Source organism: Centrocercus urophasianus, unplaced genomic scaffold (genome assembly GCF_019232065.1).
Source record: "Centrocercus urophasianus isolate 14NV4802_14NV808 unplaced genomic scaffold, USGS_Curo_1.0 seq_11, whole genome shotgun sequence".
Lineage (NCBI taxonomy): Eukaryota > Metazoa > Chordata > Aves > Galliformes > Phasianidae > Centrocercus > Centrocercus urophasianus.
This window is the reverse complement of record NW_024884253.1, coordinates 45,346,386-45,370,479: the sequence shown is the minus strand read 5'-3', so window position 1 is coordinate 45,370,479 and position 24,094 is coordinate 45,346,386. Positions and strand designations below refer to the sequence as shown.

Genomic DNA, 24,094 nt, shown 5'->3' with positions numbered 1-24,094 from the left:
TGACAAAGGGGACAGTGGTGACAGAATAGCAATGCTGTATAAATACATATATATATGTGTGTGTGTGTGTGTGTGTATATATATATACGTGCACACACACACACACACAGATTGCTACTTGAAAATTCAGTTACAGACATTTATAAGCATGATATTAATACTCAACAGCTATGCTATAAAGTATTTTCAAAAACTGCAAGGGGAGTGAGAAGGGGTTCTTTTAAATAAATGGTTTAGCAGAGGGAAAAATCTCAAGATTTCCAGGTATATATACATATTTTTAAGATTAAGCAGTTTTACAGTAAGATTCTACAGTACACCATCTAAAGTTTTTCAAAAAACTTACACACATTGAGCAATGACAGGAATCGGCTGGAAAAAGCTTAATAACTGAATTACAGACATTGGCTTCATGTACAGTATGAGCTCATCTCAGATTCTCACCGTCTACATTTCTTTGTTAGTTCAGACGATGGGATTTAAATGTTTTAATTGTCTGAGTTCAAAGCTCAGATACTTAAATAGTCATTAATTATGCCCACAGGACATTACAAATTAAAATAAAAAGATTTTTCCAGTTGGATGATATATTTAGGTACTATTTAGTCATGTAATTTACCCTTCTTATGATGCTGTCCTTATCTGTCATTTCTTGCCTATGTCGTGATGCTGCTTTTTTGCTCTCCTGACTCAATTCAAAATACTGCTCTTCAAGAAGTGCCCGTGCCAACTGTTCCGACTCAGCTTTGGTTTCAGCTAAATCCAGCTGTGTAGTGAGTGTTTCTCTGTAAAAAGGACATTCAGATTTTGCTTTTCTATGCAAAACATTCCATATTTTCAGGAAAAACAAACAAATGCAAATTATACTGTTCAGTTAGTTATCATTATCTTAGTTACCTAAAAATTTGATTTTAAAACAGAACTCTGTGTGCATGTTATACTTTGATGAACAAAAAGCTACAGCAGTCAGCTTACTACAGTTCAACTATCAGTCATCCACAAAAAAACAACCCTTTGGAATTGAAGTCTCACATTATCCTGTCTTTGAGGAATAATACCTGTATCAGCTGACACTTCACACAGGATTACTGCTCATGTGCACTCAGCTGTTTGAGCAATAAAACTACATAACATTTCTGAAAATGTACAGTGGTTCTAAGGAGGTTTTGGCATGAAGAGTTGCAAATTCTGTCTACCGCTTGACAGGCAGTTTGGCATGCAAGCTAAACTGTCCTGCTCTCGCTAGGAGTACAGGCAGAGCACTCATATGCGCTTGCAAGGAAACCTATGTCAAGCCAGTCTAGCACCCAGGAGTCAAAGGTACCCAGCAACAGGTGACATGGCTCACACTGTGGGAGGAAGATAAAGGCAGCAATACACTGCTGCAGTGTGGGCTTCAGAACAGAGGTCTTTCCTACACTGCAAAATGTCATTTATGCTGTGAAGAAAAAATTGCTATGGAATCCACTGATGTGAAACAACTGTAGCAGATGTGGGCCTCTCTATGAAAGGTAACTATCAAAATATATTTAGAGTTTGTCTTTAATCCCATTTATAAACACATAAAAAACATCTGTAGCAAACACAGGATTGTGATGTAGAGAGAGGGAATAAATCGAATCCATGAAAGCAGGTGATGGAAGGACTGAAGTCTCTCCTTCTCTTTTATTTTGTTTGCTTGTTTTTAAGTTGGATACTATTCCTGACAACTTTGCAAAGATACATATTCTACTCTTATACTGTATTTATTACCACATCCTTGTTTTCTTCCTTTCTTATCTGATGAAAACACATCACTTACACTGCAAAAACATTCTCCTTTTAGATTGCTTAGAAATGCTAATGCTAAAGCGCAGTAGGAGAAATTCCATTGTGTGGGTGAGGCTAAATCCCCTTCCTCAGAATGAACAGATATTCGGTAAATTAATAAATTGGAAAAAAAAGCTTAGGATAATTCTTTACTCATTTTCTAACTTTGAAGACAGTGTATCACAACTAACAAAATGTTGAATTAGCATAGCTGGTTTGGTTTTAAGTAATCGGAGTACGCTAAAGTCAGAATTCAAAGTATTTTCATTATTTTTTCCTTAAATTATCCTCTTGCAGATAGAAATACATTAAATACTAATGAGGATGGCGTAGTAATCAAATCAAAACAGTTTCACAAACAAAAGGACAATAAGTAGAGACTGGAATATTTTTTCCTAAATTTTACATCCTCCAAAATTCCTAGAAGTCAGCACTCTTCTTCCAGCCGTTATGCTTCAAATCCATACAAATATGAATTGCCATATTTATCTGAATTTAAATATGAATTTATCATATTTATCATATTTATTGTCAGCATAGGCAATATCGTGTGTATTTGCCATCTTGCAGAGTGTTACAGAACAGTTCTGAAGCCTGTCTGCTTTTGAAAGAACTAAATATTTCACATCTGATTCTAATCTTCAGAATTTAAAAATATTGACAGAAACAAAGGGCATACTTCTCATTTTGCAATTCCTGCATTTTTCTTTGAGTTTCTTTATTCTTTTCATCAATTTCTTCCTTCAGTTCCTTAACCTGAGTTTTGTAAAGTGTCTGTAAAAGAAAGCATAAAAATAAAAGAATCATTATTCAAATTCCATACTGTAATTCCTCATGGTTTTGGTACCTGGATGGATGGTTTTAATTTGTCAAACCAACAAATGACAATACTAGCTTTAATAATAATCCTCTCTTCCACTCCTGCCCAGTATGCTCCCTTCCAGTTACTCTCGCGTTGGGAAATGCTGTGATTGGGTTAGTTTTCATTTTTCTAGTCTGGCTTTCTACATAATTGTACAACCACATCCACTGACAAACTGGCAGGATGGTGCTTGGGCAAGCAGCCTTCTTGGAGACAATGGCACCAAACTGCATCCTCCTCTAGCATCACTGCCCCAAAACATCAGTCAAACTGAAGCTTAATCCTGTCCTACACTTTCATCTGTTGTATTCTGTTTGTATCCATGCTCTTAGACTGCAAATTTTATATACAGATTGATTTTGTCTTAACTAATCCAACAGAGGTCTTGACTGTGTGAACGACTTTTGTTCTTAATCACTGTATTAACAACATCAATAATTCAGTACGTTAAAATTTGCAGCAAAGTATTTTGGCCAAGTTTTCAGACTGCATTAACAGTATTTTGTTTAGACTGTAAGCTTGTGAAAAAAAAACAATAAAACACCACACACTGGATTTTTCCCTATTGGCAGTACATTATGTAGAAATGCACAAAAGCCTGGAATGTATGATAAAGTCACAGTGACACGCACTGTGGTAAACACCAACATTTTTTTACTGCTCCTCCAAGGAAGAACTGAATTTAAAGAGTCCTTCCGAAAGTAAAATGTATCACAAATTATTTAAAGTTTTGGCATTACAGAAGTTCTCATCTTACTGTTTCTGTTCACAGAAATGGAACAGACCAGACTCAATCCATGAAATACACATATTGGCTCCGTGGGCTATGCAATAAAGCTCTTCCATACAGTCTGGGGACTGAGGTGCAGAGATGCAATCTTTTTATAAAGATGAGGGAGAAGTGCCAAATACTACCAGATCTACGGTTTTTATACATGTGTATAGTAGATCAACTTCACAGAATATGTTCCAGTAAATATTAAGATTTTGAGCTCTTCATGAAATTTGCATGTGTCAGAAAAATATCTCTATCAAGATAACTAACAAATAACATAACAGATAACAAAGCAACTACTCAATTGAATAATTAAGATAATTGAGTCGTTCATTATACTGTAACAGAAAACTGGACAAGCGAGCAACTAAAAGGGAACATATAAAACAGACAAACAACATATCAATGTTCACTAATTTATTGTTCATTTTTGCAACTCAAGTAGATTTTGTGAACTGCTGATTTATGTCAGGTTATTGCTGTTTACATTTTAAAAACTTAAATATGCCTAACTATTCAACTAGCCAGTTTCACACAAAAAAACAGCATTCAAAATTCTTTGCAAGGCTTACCGAAAAATACTGCTCTGCTTCAAGCTGATCCTGAAGCTCACGCATTTGACCTTCATTTCCTCTGTACTGTCTTTGAAGGAAAAAAAAAATGGAAATTGTGTGAGCCAGTTAATAACCAATAACAAAGGCTAGTTCTAACCAGAAGAGTAGTCAAAAATAATTTTATATTTGTGTACGTATTATTTCAAAGATGAAGAGTTTGCTTCATCCTAGTCTTGTGATTTAATTACATACTTTCTTCTAACTGAATGATGATGGCTTTAGCTATGTAAACTAGGATAAAAGTGGTATGCTAAACAGAAATATTGACTGTTGAGTCTTACTTTCAGCTGAAGGAAGCTACGATAGAAGCATGATTAACAAGAAGCAATTCAGTCAGATTAAGAGTTGTAAAAAACAGGATATCAGGTAGATAAAGAGGAAAAAGTTGTCGACCTCTGTGTAATAAGATAAGTTCCATACAATTAAATAAATACCATCACATTTGATCCTTAAGGAAGTCAAATCTCAAAAAAGAGCATCCATGTCCTGATGTTGAACAAGCCGAGATTTACTCTGTATCACAGCTGATAACAAAAATATTCCAACACTGAAGGCTACATATAGAAACGATAACATGCAGCTAAAAATATTCTTTGTTTAGGAAAAAATGTATCACAGAATATTTCTTCAATTAATAGGAATGAATAAAACAATACATGTATAATTAAACAATTTTTCCACTTTACCTCAGATTTTCACTTACTTAGCAAGTTGAGCCAACTCAACTTCCAGTAACCTTTTTGCTTCCAATAACGTATTGATTTCTTGTTTCAGTTGCTTCTCAGAACCCTTCAAGTTATCTGCTTCAAAAGCTTGCGCCTTTAATTCATTCTGTGCCATTATTCGCTTATTTGTCTCTTGCTCTAGCTGAAGTGACAGATTCTTTACCTAAATGAGAAATTATTTCAGTTTAGAAGTGTCTGCTGAACAGCCAGTTGTATAAGGCTGAAAGCTTACTTTATGGATTACTTGTCAAACAGTACTACCTAAATGCTACACATGATATAATATATGAAAATATCCCTAAATTTCCAAGTATCTCAGTCCAAACATGTTATTTCTCATTGCAACTATCCCTTCTTATTTTCTTATTTATAAAGAAAATTCTTAGCAACGAACATTCTACTTACTTCATCCTCCAGTCTTTCCTTTTGCTGAAGAAGGTGTTCCAGTTTCTGCTGAGACTGCTTCAGGTCGAAATCTAGCATGGAACACTGTTTTTCAGCCTGAACTATTCGATTCTCTGCCTTTTCTCTTGCCGCTCTTTCTTCCTTTACTTTTTTTTCCATTTCTAAACAAGATTAAGGAAAGAAAAACAATGGAAATGAATATGTAGCATCTGCAAGAATCTTTTTATAAACACAGTCTTAAATATCCTAATATTTTTCAGACCTATCTGCTCAGCTATTCAGGCTCTTCTGACATTAGATGAACTGGTTAGTGCATAAAGACTTCCTGGCTTTGTTGCAAGCAATATTTTTTTTAAGAAATATTAATTTCAGTTTGCATTCAAAGCATCAGAATATTATCATGACAACTGAAAGTAAATAATGAAAGTGAAATCCAAAATGCAGGCTCTTGAAGTGATCACTATGAAATGTTAGAAACAAAGTTTAGTTTCCAAGAATGGGTAGTACAGGGAAAGAAAGGATATGGTACCATTCAGATAAGCTTTATGAAAAGTTACAAACTACATGTGCAGACTCCAACAATCTTCACAAAGACCTTATAATCAACTGGGATGACATGAAACCTCTTTCATTCATGGACATATACAAAAAACTCAAACACTTTAGACAACCTTAACAGAACATCAGTATTTAATAAAGTTACACAGGAATGAATGCTCCAGGAGATCAGTCTTGATAATAAGTTCTTTCAATTCCAGTTAACATTAGCCAACATTATAGGATTCAATGGCATTTTAGAAGCCAAAGAAGGTTCTGAATTGCAAAAGCAGTAAGTTAATCAAAACATTAAAAAGCAATACATTTTCTTACCATGCAGGTACCACATTAAATAAAATCTTTTAAAATTTGTCGTTTTCATTATGTTTAACAATTCCGAACTCTTTGTTTTCACATCAAGGATTAAACACTTGTGTAAGAGTACCACATTATCAGACTGTGCATTTTAAGGTATTGTAACCAAAATACTATGAGTTATCCATCCCAAACTTGCAGACTAGACTTACCGCACATTGCAACTGATTTTGCCTCCTCTATTGACTGATGTTTGTCAGTTAATCGAGCTTTAGTCACTTTGTGTTCATTTACTTCCTGTTCTAAGCGGTCTTGTAAAGACTTGAGTTTGTAGTTCAAATCTATCTCCAAATTATTCTTTTCCTAAATATAAGAGAAAAAAAAAAAAGAGCTATAGTAGTTCTATAGTATCTGAGGAAATACTTTCTCCTTTTTCTTTTTTAGTGTTATCTTGTTACAAAGAAATAATCAGTGTTGCACACTTATAAAGAAAGCCAACCGATTTTGGCTCCGTGCCCTGGAGAAAACTTCATTAGTTTTATTTATTACTGTGTAAATTCATAACATAATGAAAACTCTCCACTTGTGTGACTAGTAGTCACCTAAATTGGAAACATTTCTCAATCCCACTGACAACAGTAGAGCAGAAAGGAATTTTTATTACCCTCACCTGCATGCAATTACACTATTTAATTATTAGGAGCCCCAGTGCCTAACCAGTAACTCACAAAACAAGCACAGCAGATGGGCACTGAGAGGCAGGACTTGCCTTTCCATCACTACTTCATGCATTTCCAAGTGAGAAAGATCACTTCTTACAGCTTCCCACATAGGTAATTATCTCTCTGTTTTATTTGGATAGGCCACACAGTACTGCAAGTCTTTATCTGACATCAAAACAGAGAACTAACTACACAGCCTAACTGAAAACATGACGCAGGATTTACTGTTTTTCTTCTCTTTTCTCTACCTTGGGGCAAGGACCAGAGATGCTAGGGGAACATGTTGCTGCTGTTCTCTGGGAAGGAAGGAAAAACTCAAATGGCTCAGCTCTAAGTTGACTAAAAAGGCCCAGCATTGATCCTACCAAATTAAAATCCAGTAAAAACTAGAAATTTAAATCACAGATTTTACAAAATTTCAATTTGTAGATTTTTAGAAGGCAAGTTTCTGCAGCAGTGGTTAGGCAAACAGAATAAAAATTACTTGCTATTGGCAGAAGCTCTGGATCCTTGACTGATTCATGACAAACATGAATTATACTCCTAAAGCTACAAGTGAGAACAGTTAAGGATTTGTTACAGTTACCACTCTGAGGAGACTATAAATTAGTTAGCACTAATTAGTCTATCTTTTTAACAGACTGATTTACAGCAAGGACATAACAGTAACATTGCTAATTTGAAAATATGATCAAAGCTGTCAAAGAACATTAGCCTCAACATCATTTTACCATACCTTTTCTGAATGATTAAGCCTATCTTGAGCTTGTTTTCTTTCTGCTTCCACTCTTTCAAGATTATTTTTAAGGTTTTTCAGTTCTTCTTGTAAAGTTGTAATCCGAACTGTCAAAAAATAAGTATTATTCAGTATTTGTTACTGAACTTAAAAAGATAATCTTTTCAACCTTCACTGATTTTTGGGACCATTAAACACTTCCAACTTCTTCATATATACAAACACCACACATTGTAAAGGAAATTGACCTTATTAGTTACTGTTAAAAGCAATTCCAAGGGAAAAAAAAATCACATGCAGAACTTGGTATCTGCCTTCCCTATTTTTCAAAATTTCTTTCCATTAATGTTAATTCTGCTTGTGCCACACAACAAATACCTTTTCTGCTGTTACCTCCAGTAAAGCATAAAAAAGGCATATTAACAAAAGGCAACCTTACATGGATATACAGTGTTAATGCAGTACGTATTCACCTAACTGACTAGAGCAATCTTCCAAGAACAGATTAAATATTTCTTCCTAGCATCTACCACAAGACCCTATGTGGCATTAGAAGTTTATACACTGAATAGCAATTCATAGTATGCATTTCTAGACTGCAGATTTTGCACTAGCTCCTGCACTGGCAACAGTGCAGAACATTTCACTTAATTTTTAAGTACAGGAAGAAAAGGCATGAGATGGAAGAAAAGAACGTCTTCCTGAATGTTATCTTTGTGCATTCAAAATGTGCTTTTAAAACAGCCATGTCAGTGTTCGAAATACACAAAGTTATTCACATGTCACCAGCAAATATCTTATTGCATATACCTTATCCATACACCTTTCAGAATAAAGATCCCTTCCCTGCAAACCCTCAAGTTAGATGAAATCAAAGAGCACATTTATAAGTGCACAGAAGTCTTCAGCCATTTCGTACTTCTTGCTTGCACTAATAACAGGCTGCACCAGACTACACTCCATAATTTCAGAGGAAATGCACACTAATTAAACTGAAGCAGCTTTTTTATACTTGAAGCACAGTAACTAGGCAGCATGGTTCTTGGTATTTCTTAACCTGTACCAGAGAAAGAAAAGGTTGACCTTAAAAACCGAAAAAAGCCCTCAACACCTCTCTCCAGTCTATACAAGTAAGCAGAAGATTGTGCCTCATGGGAAATGATTCTCAATGCTGCCAGCAGATGGATTAAAATGGCAAGTTAGGAAGCAGGCTCTGCTAGCACAGTCACAATCATGAAACAACATTATCTGAATAGTCTAGTACTAAGAATCACAAGTATACATGGTAAAAAGTTCCAAGCATTCAGATGTGTATTCCTAACTATACTTTTCATCTTACTTATGAAGTAATGTAGAAACATAAGAAGAAAAACATAAATTTAACAACAAATTAAAAGGTGTGCCAACTTGGCTGTTGTGCCAAGATGGTAAAATGCAATGTTGGGTCTTCTCTAGCACTACCAGCTTTTCATATTCTTTTACTGGTAATGCACTTTTTGCCCCATAATCAGCGGCTTCCCTCAGAATGTTCTTTTTGATATCCTCCCTCCCAAGAGCCACTCAGACACAATCAAATCTTCATGAATTACTCTATTAAATCACACTGCTCACAGACTGGCTTTCCCCTTCTTCATGTAATTGTACTTCATAAGCAGGCTTACAACTTCTAATTATAGAGAAGATTTACCCTGTAGTTCTCCAATCATTTCAGATCCATGACTTCTGTCCCTTCGTTCTGATTCCAAAGCTGCTTGCAGTTGATAATAATCTTTCTCCACCTGCAGTTTTGCGCTTTCTAGAACTCTGCACCTTTCCTGCAGTTCTCTATTCAGTGATTCTACTTGACTTAATGACTTGCTCATTTCTGTGTTACCCTTTCTCAGTCTTACTGCTGTTTCCGATTCTGTCCGTAGCAAATCATTGGCTTCTTCTAGCTGTTAGAGGAAAAATAAAAGAAGATTCTCAAACATGGAAATTTACTTATTGGGAAAAATTTTGTTTTATATGAATGCACAATACTGCTCCTCAGATTTAAGAAATTATGAAAACAGCAAACAAACAACATACTTGTTTTTGTAACTGTGTTATCTTCTCATTTGTAATTTGTGAATGCTGGCTGATTTTTTTCAAGTCTTCCATTTGATCTTTTAGCGTAGAAACTAAAGAGAAATTACACCATTAATAAAGCAGATTAATAAAATTCTTTAGTTTTTAAACAAACACACTTGAACATACAAGTCCACTGACATTTAAGTCTTTCGTTAACCTTTTTCTTATCGCAGAATAATATAATGGTCTGGGTTAAAAAGGACCACAATGATCATCCAGTTTCAACCCCCTGCTATGTGCAGGGTCGCCAACCAGCAGACCAGGCTGCCCAGAGCCACATCCAGCCTGGCCTTGAATGCCTCCAGGGATGGGGCATCCACAGCCTCCTTGGGCAACCTGTTCCAGTGCCTCACCACCTTCTGAGTGAAAAACGTCCTCCTAATATCTGACCTAAACCCTCCCTGTCTCAGTTTAAAACCATTCCCCCTTGTCCTATCACTATCCACCCTTGTAAACAGCTGTACATTTTTAGATCAAATTCCATGTCTGCAGAATAACAACATGCTGTAGAGAACAGAATTTGAAAATAAGACAAAAATAACATCCCGTTAAGACTCAAGAAAAAGCACTCAAAATTTGTGTTCTGCAGCACTTAAGACGTTAACATTGTAAATTATTAAACACACCATCTACCTCATCTGTTTCAACATTTGGACAATGTGACATACCTTCATTTTCCACATTCCGTCTCTTTTCACTCTCTTGTTCAATTTTTCTTTGATAGTCGTTTATCTTATGCTGCAGTGCCATCTTTTCTTTCTCAATCTGGGACACTGTTAATTCTAGGTTCTTTCTTTGATTTCCCTAAAATTGAATACATTGGAGTTTACATTTTAATGAATGATACCTAAAGCAACATCTCTGCAAATAGTTAAGGAAACTGACGCATCATTTTCAGTGGATTCATTTTGGGCTCCCTTGAAAAAAGTATTTACAAAAGATAACTATTTAAAGCTCCTACATCACAAATTTATCAAATTACTAGAAAAATTTTTGTTAGCACGCTTACATTTAAGTAACCATTAAACCGAATATTAAGATACAACGTAAGGACTCAAGAGAAAATCTGCTGTAGACTATTTTTTAGAATAATTGATATTGATAAATGTCAAAAAACTGCAATGATCAAGTCTAAGTAAAACATTTAGCAGAGGGAACAATTCAAATCAGTGCATCAAGAAAAAAAAAAGATTTTGAAAGTGTGAACAAATAAATACATATTTTCCAAAGCTATGTAATGAAGTGAGATAATTTGGCCTCAAATTTAAACTGAGAAAAAACTTGAATTGTTGAAGTACTATCCGTACTCTTCATCCAGCTAAGAATGCTTCAGTGAGAAAATACCTTACCTCTTCATCCAGTTCTTTCATTATCTTGTCTAGCGTTATGTTTGAAGACCTAAAAATGAAATGATTAACAAGGATATATTATGTTTTTCCAGTTAAAAAGTTTCCAGTCATCACTGAAGTGCTGCATTTGAATTAATTCTATTTTGTTCTAAGTAATTAAAAAACAAAGAAAATATTTAATCATTGCAAGTGGTTCATAAAATATCTTAAGTATTTATAACTTCGCTGCAGACTTTAGGTGTCATATTTTGTCCCTAGATCTGAAATGTAAAACAGTAAATACAGAGAGTATCATTAAAATTGGAATATTCTCATGAACTGCTAAGACTACTTCTAGTTTTGAGCTTCCCAGATAACTAAAATGTTTATTTCAATAGTAATCACCTCACTATCACATATAAAACATTTAAGTAGTATTATCCGAAAGTCTCAGTTGAAATAACTTATTTGAACACAGAGAGCAAAGTTAAGCACACCATAAAACTTTCAGTTAACAGGTAAAAATCTCAGTGAATACATTTTGGCAACTACAAATCCCTCTTTAGAGAGATAACAAGGAGGACTCAGACAAAGTCATCTGCCAGCTTAACAGTAAGGAGCTATCACAGCAACGTATCCAATCAACAAAATCTACAGTAAACAACAGGCTGTCTGAGAAAATACACTGTTGTGCTCTGAAAATTTCATTAGTGCTGCAGGAACTGCTGCACTTACTGACTATATTTCAAGCAACATGTGTCCTACTTGTATAAAGAGATCAAAACAAGTGAACAGACAAAGTCACACAGCATACATTCACACAGGACCATTTTGGTTATCAGTTTCTATTTAAGTAGCTCGTACAGCTACAGAGTTCGGTCCTAAATCTCAAGCATTAATTCTTCCCGTATCCTATGCATAGCGTAGCATTCTAACTTTACTCAGGCTTTCAGGAAAGCACTTCAAAAGGAAAAGCTAACTGAAAGAAAGTAGGTGGAATGACTGAGTAAAAATTTCTAGTTATTACAAAAGAATATTCCCACTTGTTTGATCTTAAGTGTACCTGCAAAAAGTGGGCAAATTTACACAGAGCTACTTCAACATAGCAGAAACAAGACCTCTGGAAAGAAAATCCTTGGTCTCACCTGTCAGTCCCAGGAATTAAAATAAATGGGATTCTGTAAAAATTACCATGTATTTAGATAGCAGAGACAATGTTAGTAGTCCGACAGGTGGTACATCGAGTATTTTACTCTTCCCCAAAAATGTTCTTCATTCCACTAAGGCATCTTAATTCAGAAGAACTAGATAAACTCAAATTTATGAGTGTTCAGAAAATGTTTTAAATGAACGCCAATGAAAACAAAGGATTTCCTTGACACTATAATCAAGAAAACCGTTCAAATGTTGCTTTGGAATGATTTAAACCTGCACCTGGAACTCCCTTGTAGGAATACAGCACAATAATGTTATTCTGGTAATCCCTGAAGTAGTAATACAGAATTGAAGTGTTAGATACATTAAAATTACACAAAGAAATCAAATTCAAAGTCTCACCTGCACTTTTGCTCCATTTCATCTTTCAGCTGCATTTCATTATGTAGCTGCTCTTCCAAATCATAGATCATCTTCTGCATATTTTCCATCTTTAAATATATATATTTGTACATGAAAGAACACGCATTAAATTCAGAAACGTCAAAAAGGAATTTCAGTATATTCAGAACTACTTAACACTATCACAGCCTACTCACTTTGAATTAAACACTATGTTTTTAAGCTGACTTACTCTTCCCTTTCCTCCAAAAAAATCAAAGTTAGTTACAAGAAAGAATATAAAATTATACACATGAACAAAATTTTAAGTCTGTGTATAGTTCCATCAAAATTAATGGGACAAAGTCAGGTCAGGTACGCCTTGTTTTCCGTATTTTCAGAAGTATTTTGTTAAACGTTAATTCCTTTTTCTAGCATAACCTACTAAATGTATTTTGCAATGCATCTTCAGTTCTCAGTTCAGGAAGCAGAACCAGGCCCATCAGTTATTAGCAGAGAGGGAAAATGCTCTTAAATATTAAGTTGAGAGATTTTTTTACAGATAGCCTTGTACTAAGGTTTGAAAATAGTAACAGGCTTCGTATGTTAATACAGAATGGTAATTTGCATTTACTGTTTGCCAGCAAAACAAATTCTTGAATTCATTCTTTCCATGCAGTCTCAAAATATCTGCCTTCTACTGGATTTCTGTGCACAATAATCTCACTCCAACATCAGCAAGATCCTCAATTAACAAGATGGTATCAGCTTCAAGGAAGCTCATTAAGTCAAGTCTGTGCTGATTCACTCTAAACTTTTCCACTGATCTTGTAAGGATTTCAGCCTTATTTAGCTTTCCCACATTTCTCTCAGCCTTTCTGAATAGCACAGAGAAAAACTACAGTCCTAATCTAGACTCTCCTCAAAGCAACACATGAAAGCAGTTCTGACACTCGGCTGTCTTATTTCTTCTTCTAACTTCACAAACTCTGATAATTGCCCAATTCCTTTTTGCACAATCTTCCCAGAAAAAGGAGAAACAGAACAGCTCCTCTGATGTCCACCTCTTCCACTTTTTCCCCCTCAAAACACACCTAAAAAATTAGAACTGCACACTAAAACCATAAAGAGGAGTTCTCCTTCCATTCTTGTTTCATAGCAATAGTAAATGTCCTCAAACAGGACAGTCTTCTGTTTGGTCCTAAACTGAAGACACAGCATGCTTTAACCATATTAAACAAGAAAGCTACCATTGAGATAATTTTTGTCTACTTGCAGGCAAGTGTTCCTCTTATTCCTGTTTCCAGTCTTTACTCCTTTCTACTTCAGTAGGAAAAAAGCAATGAGCCCACTTTGGTACTCCCAAGAACCAGACACCCTTTCTCACTTCCTCATTTTTCTTCCATCCATGCTCTGAAGCAGAAGTTTTCAGAGGAACACAGATATGGCAACAAGGGACTAACCAGAAACCACATATTTTATGTATTGACTACTCCACGTTCTATGTATTTACCTCTACCTACCAGAAAGCCTTTAGAGAACAAGGAAACGTTGAACATTGTGTTGAGGGACATGGTTTATTGAGAACTATTGGTCATAGGTGGATGGTTGGACTGGATGATCTTGTAGGTCTTTTCCAACCTTGGTGATTCTGTGAAATGCTGGAAGTAATAGACTTCTCAGCACCTACAGAGCAGCTTTGGAAAACTAACTACTGGTGTTATATACGACATAGAACCATTCGGAAAAAAAATGGCTGTAGGCAAAAACCACTGTCAACTCAGAGGAAGAGGGAAGGAGAACTGGTGCACAACACATTTATTCCACTGGTATTAACCACTGAGAAACAAAGCCAGACTATTTAAAGGCAAGCTCTCACTCAACCGAAAAGGATCCACAGACAATACACAAAAATAAAGGATCAAGAAACTTTAAGATAATTGCTCATCTACTTCTTGGTTACTCATTTTAACCCATAAAGGAATTACATGCGATGGAGGAACAGTTCTAAAGACTTTAGGTAACTGAAGCACTTCTGTACTGACCCCTCATAGTTTGGACCTCTATTGCTTCTTCTTACTTCTATCTCTGGATACATTTATAGGATTACATTTATCTAATCTTACTGAGCAGTCACATTACATTAGTGCAAGACCACAGGCTTCAAGAGCACTTTTGCACAGTCTGATATCAATAATCTAAATAATACCTTCAGAAAAGCCTGGGTTAATTGTAACTTAATATAAAAGCATTCCCTTGTGTCTTACTCTCTGTTTACGGCAGAGATACCAAGAAAAATCCCTCTGAAGTTGCCATATTTTATTTATTTTTTAAACCACCAAAGCATTGTGCATCTGCTTTTGCCCCCTGAGCAATGAAGAATATCAAAGATCCAGTGCAAAAATATTTGTTCGTCTCCTTAATACCTGAACCATTGACAGGATTTTAGGGTAGCACTAAATGAAAGTAAATAATCAGATCTTAAAGAGGTTTGAAATTCAGCTAAAAGGATTTCAATTCCATTTTTCTCTGACTTCATGGTCTGATTTTATGAAATTTTACACTCCTGATTTCTGGCATTCAGTCCCTCAGAGAAGATGCTCAGTACTATACCATAAATACAGATAGTTTACATTGTGTTATATTTCCAGAATTAATTATTGTGCTAACCATGTGTTAACATTACCGTTTTCATTGCAGCATGTAATGAAAGGAAAAACAGCTGAGAGAGATAAAAATACCCCGTAGTAAAGATTTAACATTCATTTAAACCTCTCTATCACCCACATCCTTCCAGAGCTTCCCCTCCCAGAACTGTTAAAATCACAAGACATTCTAATAGCCCTGACAGTTCAGACAGTGCTCTAGGAATCTTTAGCTAAACAGAGGTTTGCTCCACAATGTTTGCAAAGTCCATTTAACAACTATCTTTAAGGTCATCCCAAGCTCAAAGTACATCTTTAAGTATCTACAAATATGTGAAACTCTAGCTCTCTTTTTAATTTTGCCTCACGAACAGTCATACTGTTAGCTGATGAGAAAAGCAAAATTTATGGAAGATAAAAGCATACGTAAAAAAATCAAAACAGTTTAGTGCTTAATAAATTCACTTAGTCCAATAAAATAAACTACTAGTTCCCTTGCCTTTTACAAATTGTTAGGAGGTAATACCATATATCACTAAAACATGTATATAACAAGTTTAAGAGAAAAGGGAACGTGCATGAACATCACCTCAAAGGAAACGTGCTTCTCTTTGACTCTAAATGGAAATCGTAATAGAACAAAGCACTAACAAAGTAAATCAATCAAAGCCAATAAGAGTTATTTAGAGTCAATTATCATTTTTGTCAGCATTTTATACTGGGAAAAAAAAAAAAAACAACTTAAAAATATGAAATGGAATAGCCTACTTTATACCAAAATATACAGAATCCATGCCTGCCTCGCTCCTAAAATAGCAGCTTACCTTCCCGGTAACATGACCGCCAAGATGCTTAGGAAGCAGTAACCAAAAGAGCTCAACTTTTATGCTCTTTTCTTCAGATAGGTCAGCTGCTATATAAACAAATGCAGCTTCTTGGTGCCCTGAATCTCAAAATCTTGTGGGGTACCCTTGAGAAGGAGCAGACACCCAAGCTTGGGAATTTTATTCGAAAAAGAGAACTGCTGCATTGCTGCCTCATCTGCCACCTCCCACTTATCCCACAGGAAGCTCCAGTGGGCTGCTGGAAAGCTCAAACTTCCTATCACAAGCAGGTCTGGATGATCCCCATAAAGCCAGTGTACAGCTGGGATAGATACTGCACTCTAAAAATACTGCACAAACACTTCAAAATTTCAAAAGACAAACTCAGCAAATGTCACTTCATATGAAGAATATGCAGCTTCAACCATTTTATTCCCACTCATAAAAGTTAATGTTTTAGGAAGAACTGAAATTCAGTTTTTCCAACAAATTTAACAAGCACAGTTCAATGCCATGTATTGCTCTCCTCTATCTCGAAGCACTAAAACAGAGGCAACTAGAAATCAGTTTATAAGCATACATGGAACAGACTCTCTGGTATACAATAAAATTTAAAATCAGTGAGACATACCACACTTTTATCCATACTGGAGCCTGTTCTGTTATCATTGGAATTTTCTGCAGAGACAGATAAATACCTGCAACAACATTTTAAAAGTTATTTTGAGAATTGTTTAAAAGGAAAACGGAAAAACGGAATATAATCACACTAAAAATAGAACCCTCTGATTTTTTTTTGTCCCAAAATCTGGATAACCAAATAGTAACATAATCGGATTATTTATCATACTTCAAGATTCAAGCACATTTAATTGAGCAAAAAATAAACCAAAAAACCACACACACAATTAATTGCAAAAATTGGCTTCAAGTAGAAAGAAGAAAGTTGCAGCAGAAGATCTCTTGAAAATAGAATTTCTGCCAAGTATTAATACAACCACTTTTAAAAGAAAAAACTATTAAAAAAATCTTTGCTTTCCATGGTTACAATGCTCTCTCTGGCTTGCGTCCCATAAATATTTATTCCAGCACTTCTGAAACAAGTAGTAATGAAGCAAACTGCAGAGATCATGCGCGCATAACTTCCAACAAAGTCATTAGAAGTTCCACACACAAAGTTGTGCTGGAGTGCTATTTCACAGAACTCTTTTCTAAAAATACCACAGATGTCTATTTGTAGTGATTCTAAACAGTCAGGTAAATAAATACAAGTGACTGTCTGATAGTTACTCCCGCATTTGGTGTGATATTCTTGGCCTGATAAATGCTGTAGAGACACATGAATGATTCCTCAACTATATCAGATTGTGTGAGGAAGAAATCCCCAGCACATGAACTGAGGAAGATGGAAGCATCCTCTTTTTTTTTTTGTTGTTCCACATGAAACAAAACCCCTTCAAACTATCAAGGAGGGTAACATCAAAGACATCTGCAAACCAGTCAAATTAAACATCAGGACTGCTTACAGATAACCAAATGACAAAAAGAAAACATGATAGTTCCCTTTAAAAAGGGATCGAGTGTCTCAAGTTCAAGAAGCTATCATAATTTGCACACCAGGGGCTACTGAGCAGGAAAAATATCATACTGAAGCAGTCACAGCACCAGAGAAGAGTAGGAATAACCTCAACCCAGAAGGGAATGCAAAAGCTACAAATTGCTATAAACTGTTCTCATCTAGTATTCCAAAACCTGTGCTATAGGTGAAGTTCAATAATAAAGAATCATGTTTTCTAGTTTGGAATCAATGAAATTACAGCTGTAGAAAATATTTTTTACTAAATACCTTATGACTTCCTTCAGTGACATAAGTCAGATCATCTTCTTATATCCCCATTTCTTTTAACTCTAAGCATATGTCAAATATAACAAAACCAAAGAAAGTGGAAGATGCATGCAGTAAATGCACAGTTTAATGTTTGAACCATTTTCAATATAAAAAGGGAATTAAAATTAGGATTACAGGTCTAGCAATTACAAATGGTCATTTCAGACTTTTCAAAACTGTCACAACAGAGTATTACGGGATTCGTATCAATTCCAGAAACTATTTTAGTTCCAGTAAGTATACAACCTAACAATAGCACTTAGTGGAAGAGTTCTATCACAACAGTAAAACAATCTTTTAGTCTCTGAATTCCTGGTACTGTCCCCAACCCAACAAGGTAAGGGGAAGAGAAAACTTCAGTTATCAACAGCCATCAGTATGCTATTTCACCTTCTTGATAATATGTTCCAAAGTCTTCCCACAAGTCAAAAATTAAGACATTTTTTTTTCATTATAGACTGAAGTCAAAACAATAGGTAAAATTATATGACTGTTGAACTCAAACTGTCTGCAAAGCTTGTTTTTACTACATTAAAAAATCCAACTCACAGCTGAGATGGAAAGAATTTCACCACAAGTTTGGAAAAGTGGTTCCTCTTCTATCCAAGGCTGAATAACAGATTTATTTTTCTTTAAAGCTTTCCTATCCTCAAATGCTAAGTCTAAAAACTAAGTCACATTTCTCTGGCACATTCTACTAGAAGTCTTAGTCCATTTTAAGTGTGACTGACACCCACGACAATAAAAAGCTGCATTCAAGGTAAGAAAAAGATCTTTTGAATGTAGATATAGCTATCTACAGAGCCTATAATAATAATGAATGTTGAAGTACAAATCAGTGTAATTTCAACTGATGTCATTTAAAGTTTTTTAAGGAGCAGCAAAAACTGAAACATAACTATCTCACACTGTAGTTGAATACTCTGAATAAGATAAACTACCACAGATAACAGGGAAAAGAAAAATACTTTCTTTCAAGTGACCCACAGAGAACTTCAGACATTTTAATTTATCATAATACTACATAAGTGATGTGGAATCCTTGTATAAAACTTAGGAACTTTTCAACAAAAGTGATATTCATATCCCTAATTCACGATGACATGGATATTTCAGTGCCCTCTAGGCAGCTTTATGGCAGCAACAGACGATAATTATTCTTGCTCAGTTTCTGCTGCACCACTCTGCAACATTCTTAGCAGAGAGTAAGATATTCACAAAATTAGTGTGATATTTAAGATACTGATGACTAGAAATATTAGCTATCAAAGTGTCAAAGTGTAATTTGTTAGGATTCTGACTCATTAGTAAGAAATCTGTTTGGCTTCTATTTATATACTGCTAAGAGTTAAACAGGAGTCTTGACTAGAGAATACACCACCAGATTGCTTGTTTGTACATACCGACGGTTGCTGTAATACGTAAATCCAACAAAAGGAAGCTGGTTGCCCACAAACGCTTTTGGAATGGGAAATGTTTCTTCCTCTCCTTTGTCTTCATCAATATCATCAAAATTACTAGTGTCTATGTCACTACTTAAGTCGGGCACAACTGGTGCTACAGCTAGGAAAAAAGAGGAATAATTATACCGTAATAACCATTTTATCATTCAAGTAAAAGTTAAGAGTTTGGGAGGAATGTCTCTTTGGTGTCTAAGAAACCTCATTCCTTGCTACAAAGTAAGGAAGACTAAATTCTATTGAAAAGAAATATGGCAGTTGTTTTGCTAACATGATACATTAGTAAGCCAGATCACAGTGTCTGAGAAAAGCATTATACTTACTGTCCCTGAGAGTCTCCCAAGCCCACTGATCATCTTTGAAGAAAAGATGCCGTTTAATCTCTTCTACGCCATTTCGTCCCAGTCTCACTTCCCTGTGAAGAGGTGCTTTTTTCAGTACAGCATGTACAACAACATAAATCATTCCAAAAGAAAGAAGATTCACTCTACAGCATATCTCACAACAAAGTGAAAATAATTACCTCTCAAACTAAGGCAAGAAACAGACATATCTCAAAGATTTTAGATATGAAAATAACTACAGCAACACCACAGGTAACTTCAGAACAAAAATCTGGTTTAAATCTCGTCTACAAGAACTCCTGCTGTTACTATTTCTATCATTACAGACTGACCAGACAGCTTTCAAGGAGTTTGTGCCATTGCTTGAATCCCACGTAGTTCAGCAAATGCAACAGTCCCCGTCCTTTGTAGCACTGGGTCTCAAGCAAAGGCTATGCTTATAACACTAAGTAGTATGGGAACAACTGGAGTGCATCTGCAAAATTAGAAAGCCTAACATCCACATTTCATCCAGGGGGCTTCCTTTGGGTTGTCTCTACCCTGATCCTGTGGACTGAATGCCCACTAGCAGCTGGGATTGTATTAGGGATGCTCACAAAATGCACCTTTTGCTTCAGCTTCATCCCAAAGGACCCCATGCCTCTTATGACACTCCACAACACAGCAGCTGTTACTAAGAAATATTTATAGTCAACCAAGTTTAGAAGGTAGAAGTATTCACAGTAGCAGCATTTCCCTTCCACCACTGTACATGATAGCTACCACAAAGGACAGCAGCAAGCACTGGGGATTCCTGTCCCAGGCTGAGACTGGACAAAGTAAAACTGATGATACCTGCTTGTCCACTTTGCAGCAACACTGGTTAGTAACTGCTACTTCACATTAAGCAAAACATTATTTCAAAGTAGACAAAATGACTTAAAAGATTTAAGTGACTGAAGTTCTAAAAGTTTATTGACTAAATTTAAGACATCCTTCCTGTACTTTAAACAAGAGGCCAACATTTTCTTATGTTGTTGAGACAAACAAAATCCAGCTTCCACAAAGGAGAACATTCAATCAAAAGAACTGCATTCAGACTGCATACATCAAACTACAGTAGCATCTAAATTACACTGCGTTCCTACCAAGACAATGAAAATTTCACTTGTGCTGAGCAGTTTAGAAACCCGTATCAACACATTATACAGAGATACACACACTTACGTTCTTTCAACATGATAGTTTTCCTTAACAAAAGCTTACTTTCATTTTGATTAAAGTTTAAATCTCACCTATCAGTTAAAAAGGCACAAATAAGGTTTTTTGCCTCTTTAGAGATCTCATTGTCATCAGGGAAGGTAAGGGAGTTCTTGTGGTTCATAATCTTACTGTATGTTCCAACCAAAGAATCTGCATAAAAAGGTGTGTCACCTGAAAAAGCAACAAGACAAAAATGAAAACACAGATAAATACTATGGATTTGACGTATAGCATTTGAATTATATACTCAATGAATGTAAGCAACTAACTGAACAACAGGTAAAGACAAGTGTTTGAGAACTGTGCCACAATCTTTCCAAAATATGCTTTATGAGCAATGAAGTCACAATCACAACTTATGGCAGGAAAGTTTGACATTAAACAGTCAAAGCAACAGTGGTATTTTAACTTAGAGTTAAGTAATACAGTTCATTCTTATTATCCTACTACTCACCTACAAGCATCTCATACAAAAAAACTCCAACTGACCACCAGTCACATTCTCGTCCATAATAACCATCACCACCCTGGGACTTCAATACTTCAGGAGAGATATAGTCTGGTGTTCCTACAGCTGTATCACATCGTACCATACCTTCCTACAAAGAGAAAAAAAAAAGCCAGGCCCAAATGTAAGAGCCAAAATTGCAAGCCATTTTCAAGAGTACACACAGCCTAAACAATGCTGATAAATCAACATCAACTTTCATTAACAAATGTTCTTCTTGGAATGGGTATTTATACATTTTTAATCACTAACCTACTAAATCCAGAACAAAGCACTGGATTACTTGCTCAAGCAAGTATGAGTGTCTTACATACTGACAGGATTTAGGGTAAACAAGGAAAGCTCCTCTGTTAGTGTAAAAGTCAAACATTCAGGATTTTGCTGTCAAGACCAGCTAAATTAACTTTTTCACTTCCAATCCAATATCCTAAATGCCAGGAAGACTGCAGTGTAGATAAGGCCCTGAAACTTGAATCAGAGACTTCAAATTGAGTAACAGGTCAGAAGAATGTTTTACACTCCTCACCCTCCTGAGAAAGGAGTGGCAGAAGAGCACAGCAATCACACCAGAGATGGCAACTAGAACACTGAAGCAGAAATCACACCACCCTTTCCAGTATTCAGATACTTTCAGAATAAGTCTACACTGTTTCTAGAAATGGATCAGTAGAAAAACTTGTACAAAAATAGATAAATAAGAAATACAACAAAGCAAATGCTGCTTGTGCAGTGAATCCAGAATGCACCTGTATCAAGCTCCTGTCTACATGGAGCAGTTTCTCTTCCACAGAGCTACTTTACTCGTGCTCTTCAACACACAGCTAGCTTTGTTTAGTACAGAACAGAATGCAAAGCATGATTGACACAAGTTTACTTCTTTCACACTAATATACAAAATCCTATGCTTTTACTTCTTTTTGGCACTTAAAGCTTAAGCACTTGAATATTCTTCTGTATTTCAAGAGTTTCCATTGTTAAGAGCAAAATCAGTCCCCAAAAATCTGTATTAAGACAAAATTAAGACAAATTATGTGTCTGCTACTGCACTGAAGTGGACTGGTTGTAACTTAAGCCAGCTTTTTCAATTTGTGCACACAGCCTGCATTTGGTTTTTACTGGTGCCTTTTACTTACAGCAAAGCAGCTAAATGAATTATTTATTCAATGCTCCTAGAATAAACTGAAAACATGATGTGTATATTACACAGACTCTATTTGTAAAGTATCATCTCTTTCAGATCGCTTTCCTAGTACACAGGTGCAGGTGGACAAACTAATCAACTCTGTGTAGGGAACAACAATGTTCCACACTTGAAGTACTTCTTATTTTGAAAAATAATTCTTCAACTTGTTTCTTTCAGATTCACCTTTCTGCAAGGTCAGAATATGCTAGTAAGTATAATCAGGATTCAACAACTTAGACATCAGCTTTGATTCTTTCATCACTGACAAGCTAGCTGGAAGTAATCTCATTCTTTCACACTAACTTTGATAACAAAAACTTGAACAGTCCAGAGGGATCAAGAGACAATTAATGGTCTGTCTGAAAGGGTATAGAAGTTGATGCAGTCCCTATTTTCAGAATCATTTTCACATTCTATACTGTAATTTAATAGGATGCATAAAGAATAGTAACAGGAATAGAGGGGAATCTCGGACACCTCTCATCTAAAAAGTTTTCAGTTTATTTTATTTTCACTTTCAGATACACTTTCCTTTTACAAAAAGAAAAGTAAAGTTAAAAACTTACGCCTACCTTGTTCATTTTCATACAAGTACCAAAATCCGCTAGTTTTAAATGACCAGCTTTATCTAGCAGCATATTATCAGGCTTCACATCTCTGAAAAGAGAAAAACATTTGTGATAATTGGTCAATTTAACTGATGAAAACAGTAGCAGTCATCCATTTTTAGATGTAACATAGCAAGGAAAAACAACATGAAAGTATACCATTTCCTCTATTTTTTCCTTCTTAAAGCATCATGCCCTACATGCAGACTGTGGAACTAAACGTTTTAAAAAGTGATAATGAGTGTAGGAACACAGTCTCAAGTCAGTGAATTTAACAAATCTAGAAGTTACTCTTGTTCCAAAATAAAATAATAATTAAAAAAACAAAACACTCAGTGGTTTAAAACCCATCTCCATTAAGATCCAGTTCACCTACATAAAAAGAAATGCATCAAATTCCCAGATAATCAGACCTTATCAATCAGACCTTGAGAACACAGCTTTTTTCCCTCCTGCATCACTTCTATTTTCAGGGAACAAATGCATGTCACTTTTTGAAATATGTGTGTGTGTGAACAACTATTTCTCTGGCTTAGAAGCAGCATTGTTGTATGCCCTTTTCCACACGGTAATTCTCTTAAAGGAAATTTCCATAAGCTAACTGGTGAAGTTCAAAGTTAATGGTATTAAATATACTGTAGCAGAATAATAGTAAGAAGCTGCAATCAGAAATATAAAATGAGTTTCAGAAAAAAGTAAATTTCTGGGACTTCAAAACAACAACTCAGGCCACTACTGTGAAATGAATAGCTCTAGCACTACCTCACCTCAGGGCACACAGTGGAAATGTATCAGTATACACAGAATAATTTTAGTCGGGAGTTTTTCTAACATGCTTAGGCCAACTGCCTGATTAAAGCACAACTAAGGAAATAAGATTAAACTTCAAAGTCACATTCAGGTTCCCCAGGGTTGAATC

General features: G+C 35.5%; 1 protein-coding gene across 2 annotated transcripts in view; it reads right to left on the bottom strand.

The window, feature by feature from the left end:
• Positions 1 to 24,094, bottom strand: part of ROCK1 (Rho associated coiled-coil containing protein kinase 1) — an 80,654-nt gene that overhangs the window by 19,333 nt on the left and 37,227 nt on the right. For both annotated transcript variants that reach the window (XM_042833892.1, XM_042833900.1), the window contains 18 exons: positions 23,140 to 23,224; positions 21,331 to 21,475; positions 20,909 to 21,047; positions 19,614 to 19,705; positions 19,234 to 19,393; positions 16,574 to 16,640; positions 12,495 to 12,583; positions 10,959 to 11,007; positions 10,278 to 10,413; positions 9,568 to 9,659; positions 9,188 to 9,434; positions 7,501 to 7,607; positions 6,255 to 6,405; positions 5,191 to 5,351; positions 4,764 to 4,948; positions 4,019 to 4,088; positions 2,489 to 2,583; positions 620 to 785 (listed from right to left, as the gene is read on the bottom strand). In XM_042833892.1, the coding sequence (XP_042689826.1) occupies positions 620 to 785; positions 2,489 to 2,583; positions 4,019 to 4,088; positions 4,764 to 4,948; positions 5,191 to 5,351; positions 6,255 to 6,405; positions 7,501 to 7,607; positions 9,188 to 9,434; positions 9,568 to 9,659; positions 10,278 to 10,413; positions 10,959 to 11,007; positions 12,495 to 12,583; positions 16,574 to 16,640; positions 19,234 to 19,393; positions 19,614 to 19,705; positions 20,909 to 21,047; positions 21,331 to 21,475; positions 23,140 to 23,224 (2,236 nt within the window). The remainder of the gene's footprint in view (positions 1 to 619; positions 786 to 2,488; positions 2,584 to 4,018; positions 4,089 to 4,763; positions 4,949 to 5,190; positions 5,352 to 6,254; positions 6,406 to 7,500; positions 7,608 to 9,187; positions 9,435 to 9,567; positions 9,660 to 10,277; positions 10,414 to 10,958; positions 11,008 to 12,494; positions 12,584 to 16,573; positions 16,641 to 19,233; positions 19,394 to 19,613; positions 19,706 to 20,908; positions 21,048 to 21,330; positions 21,476 to 23,139; positions 23,225 to 24,094) is intronic.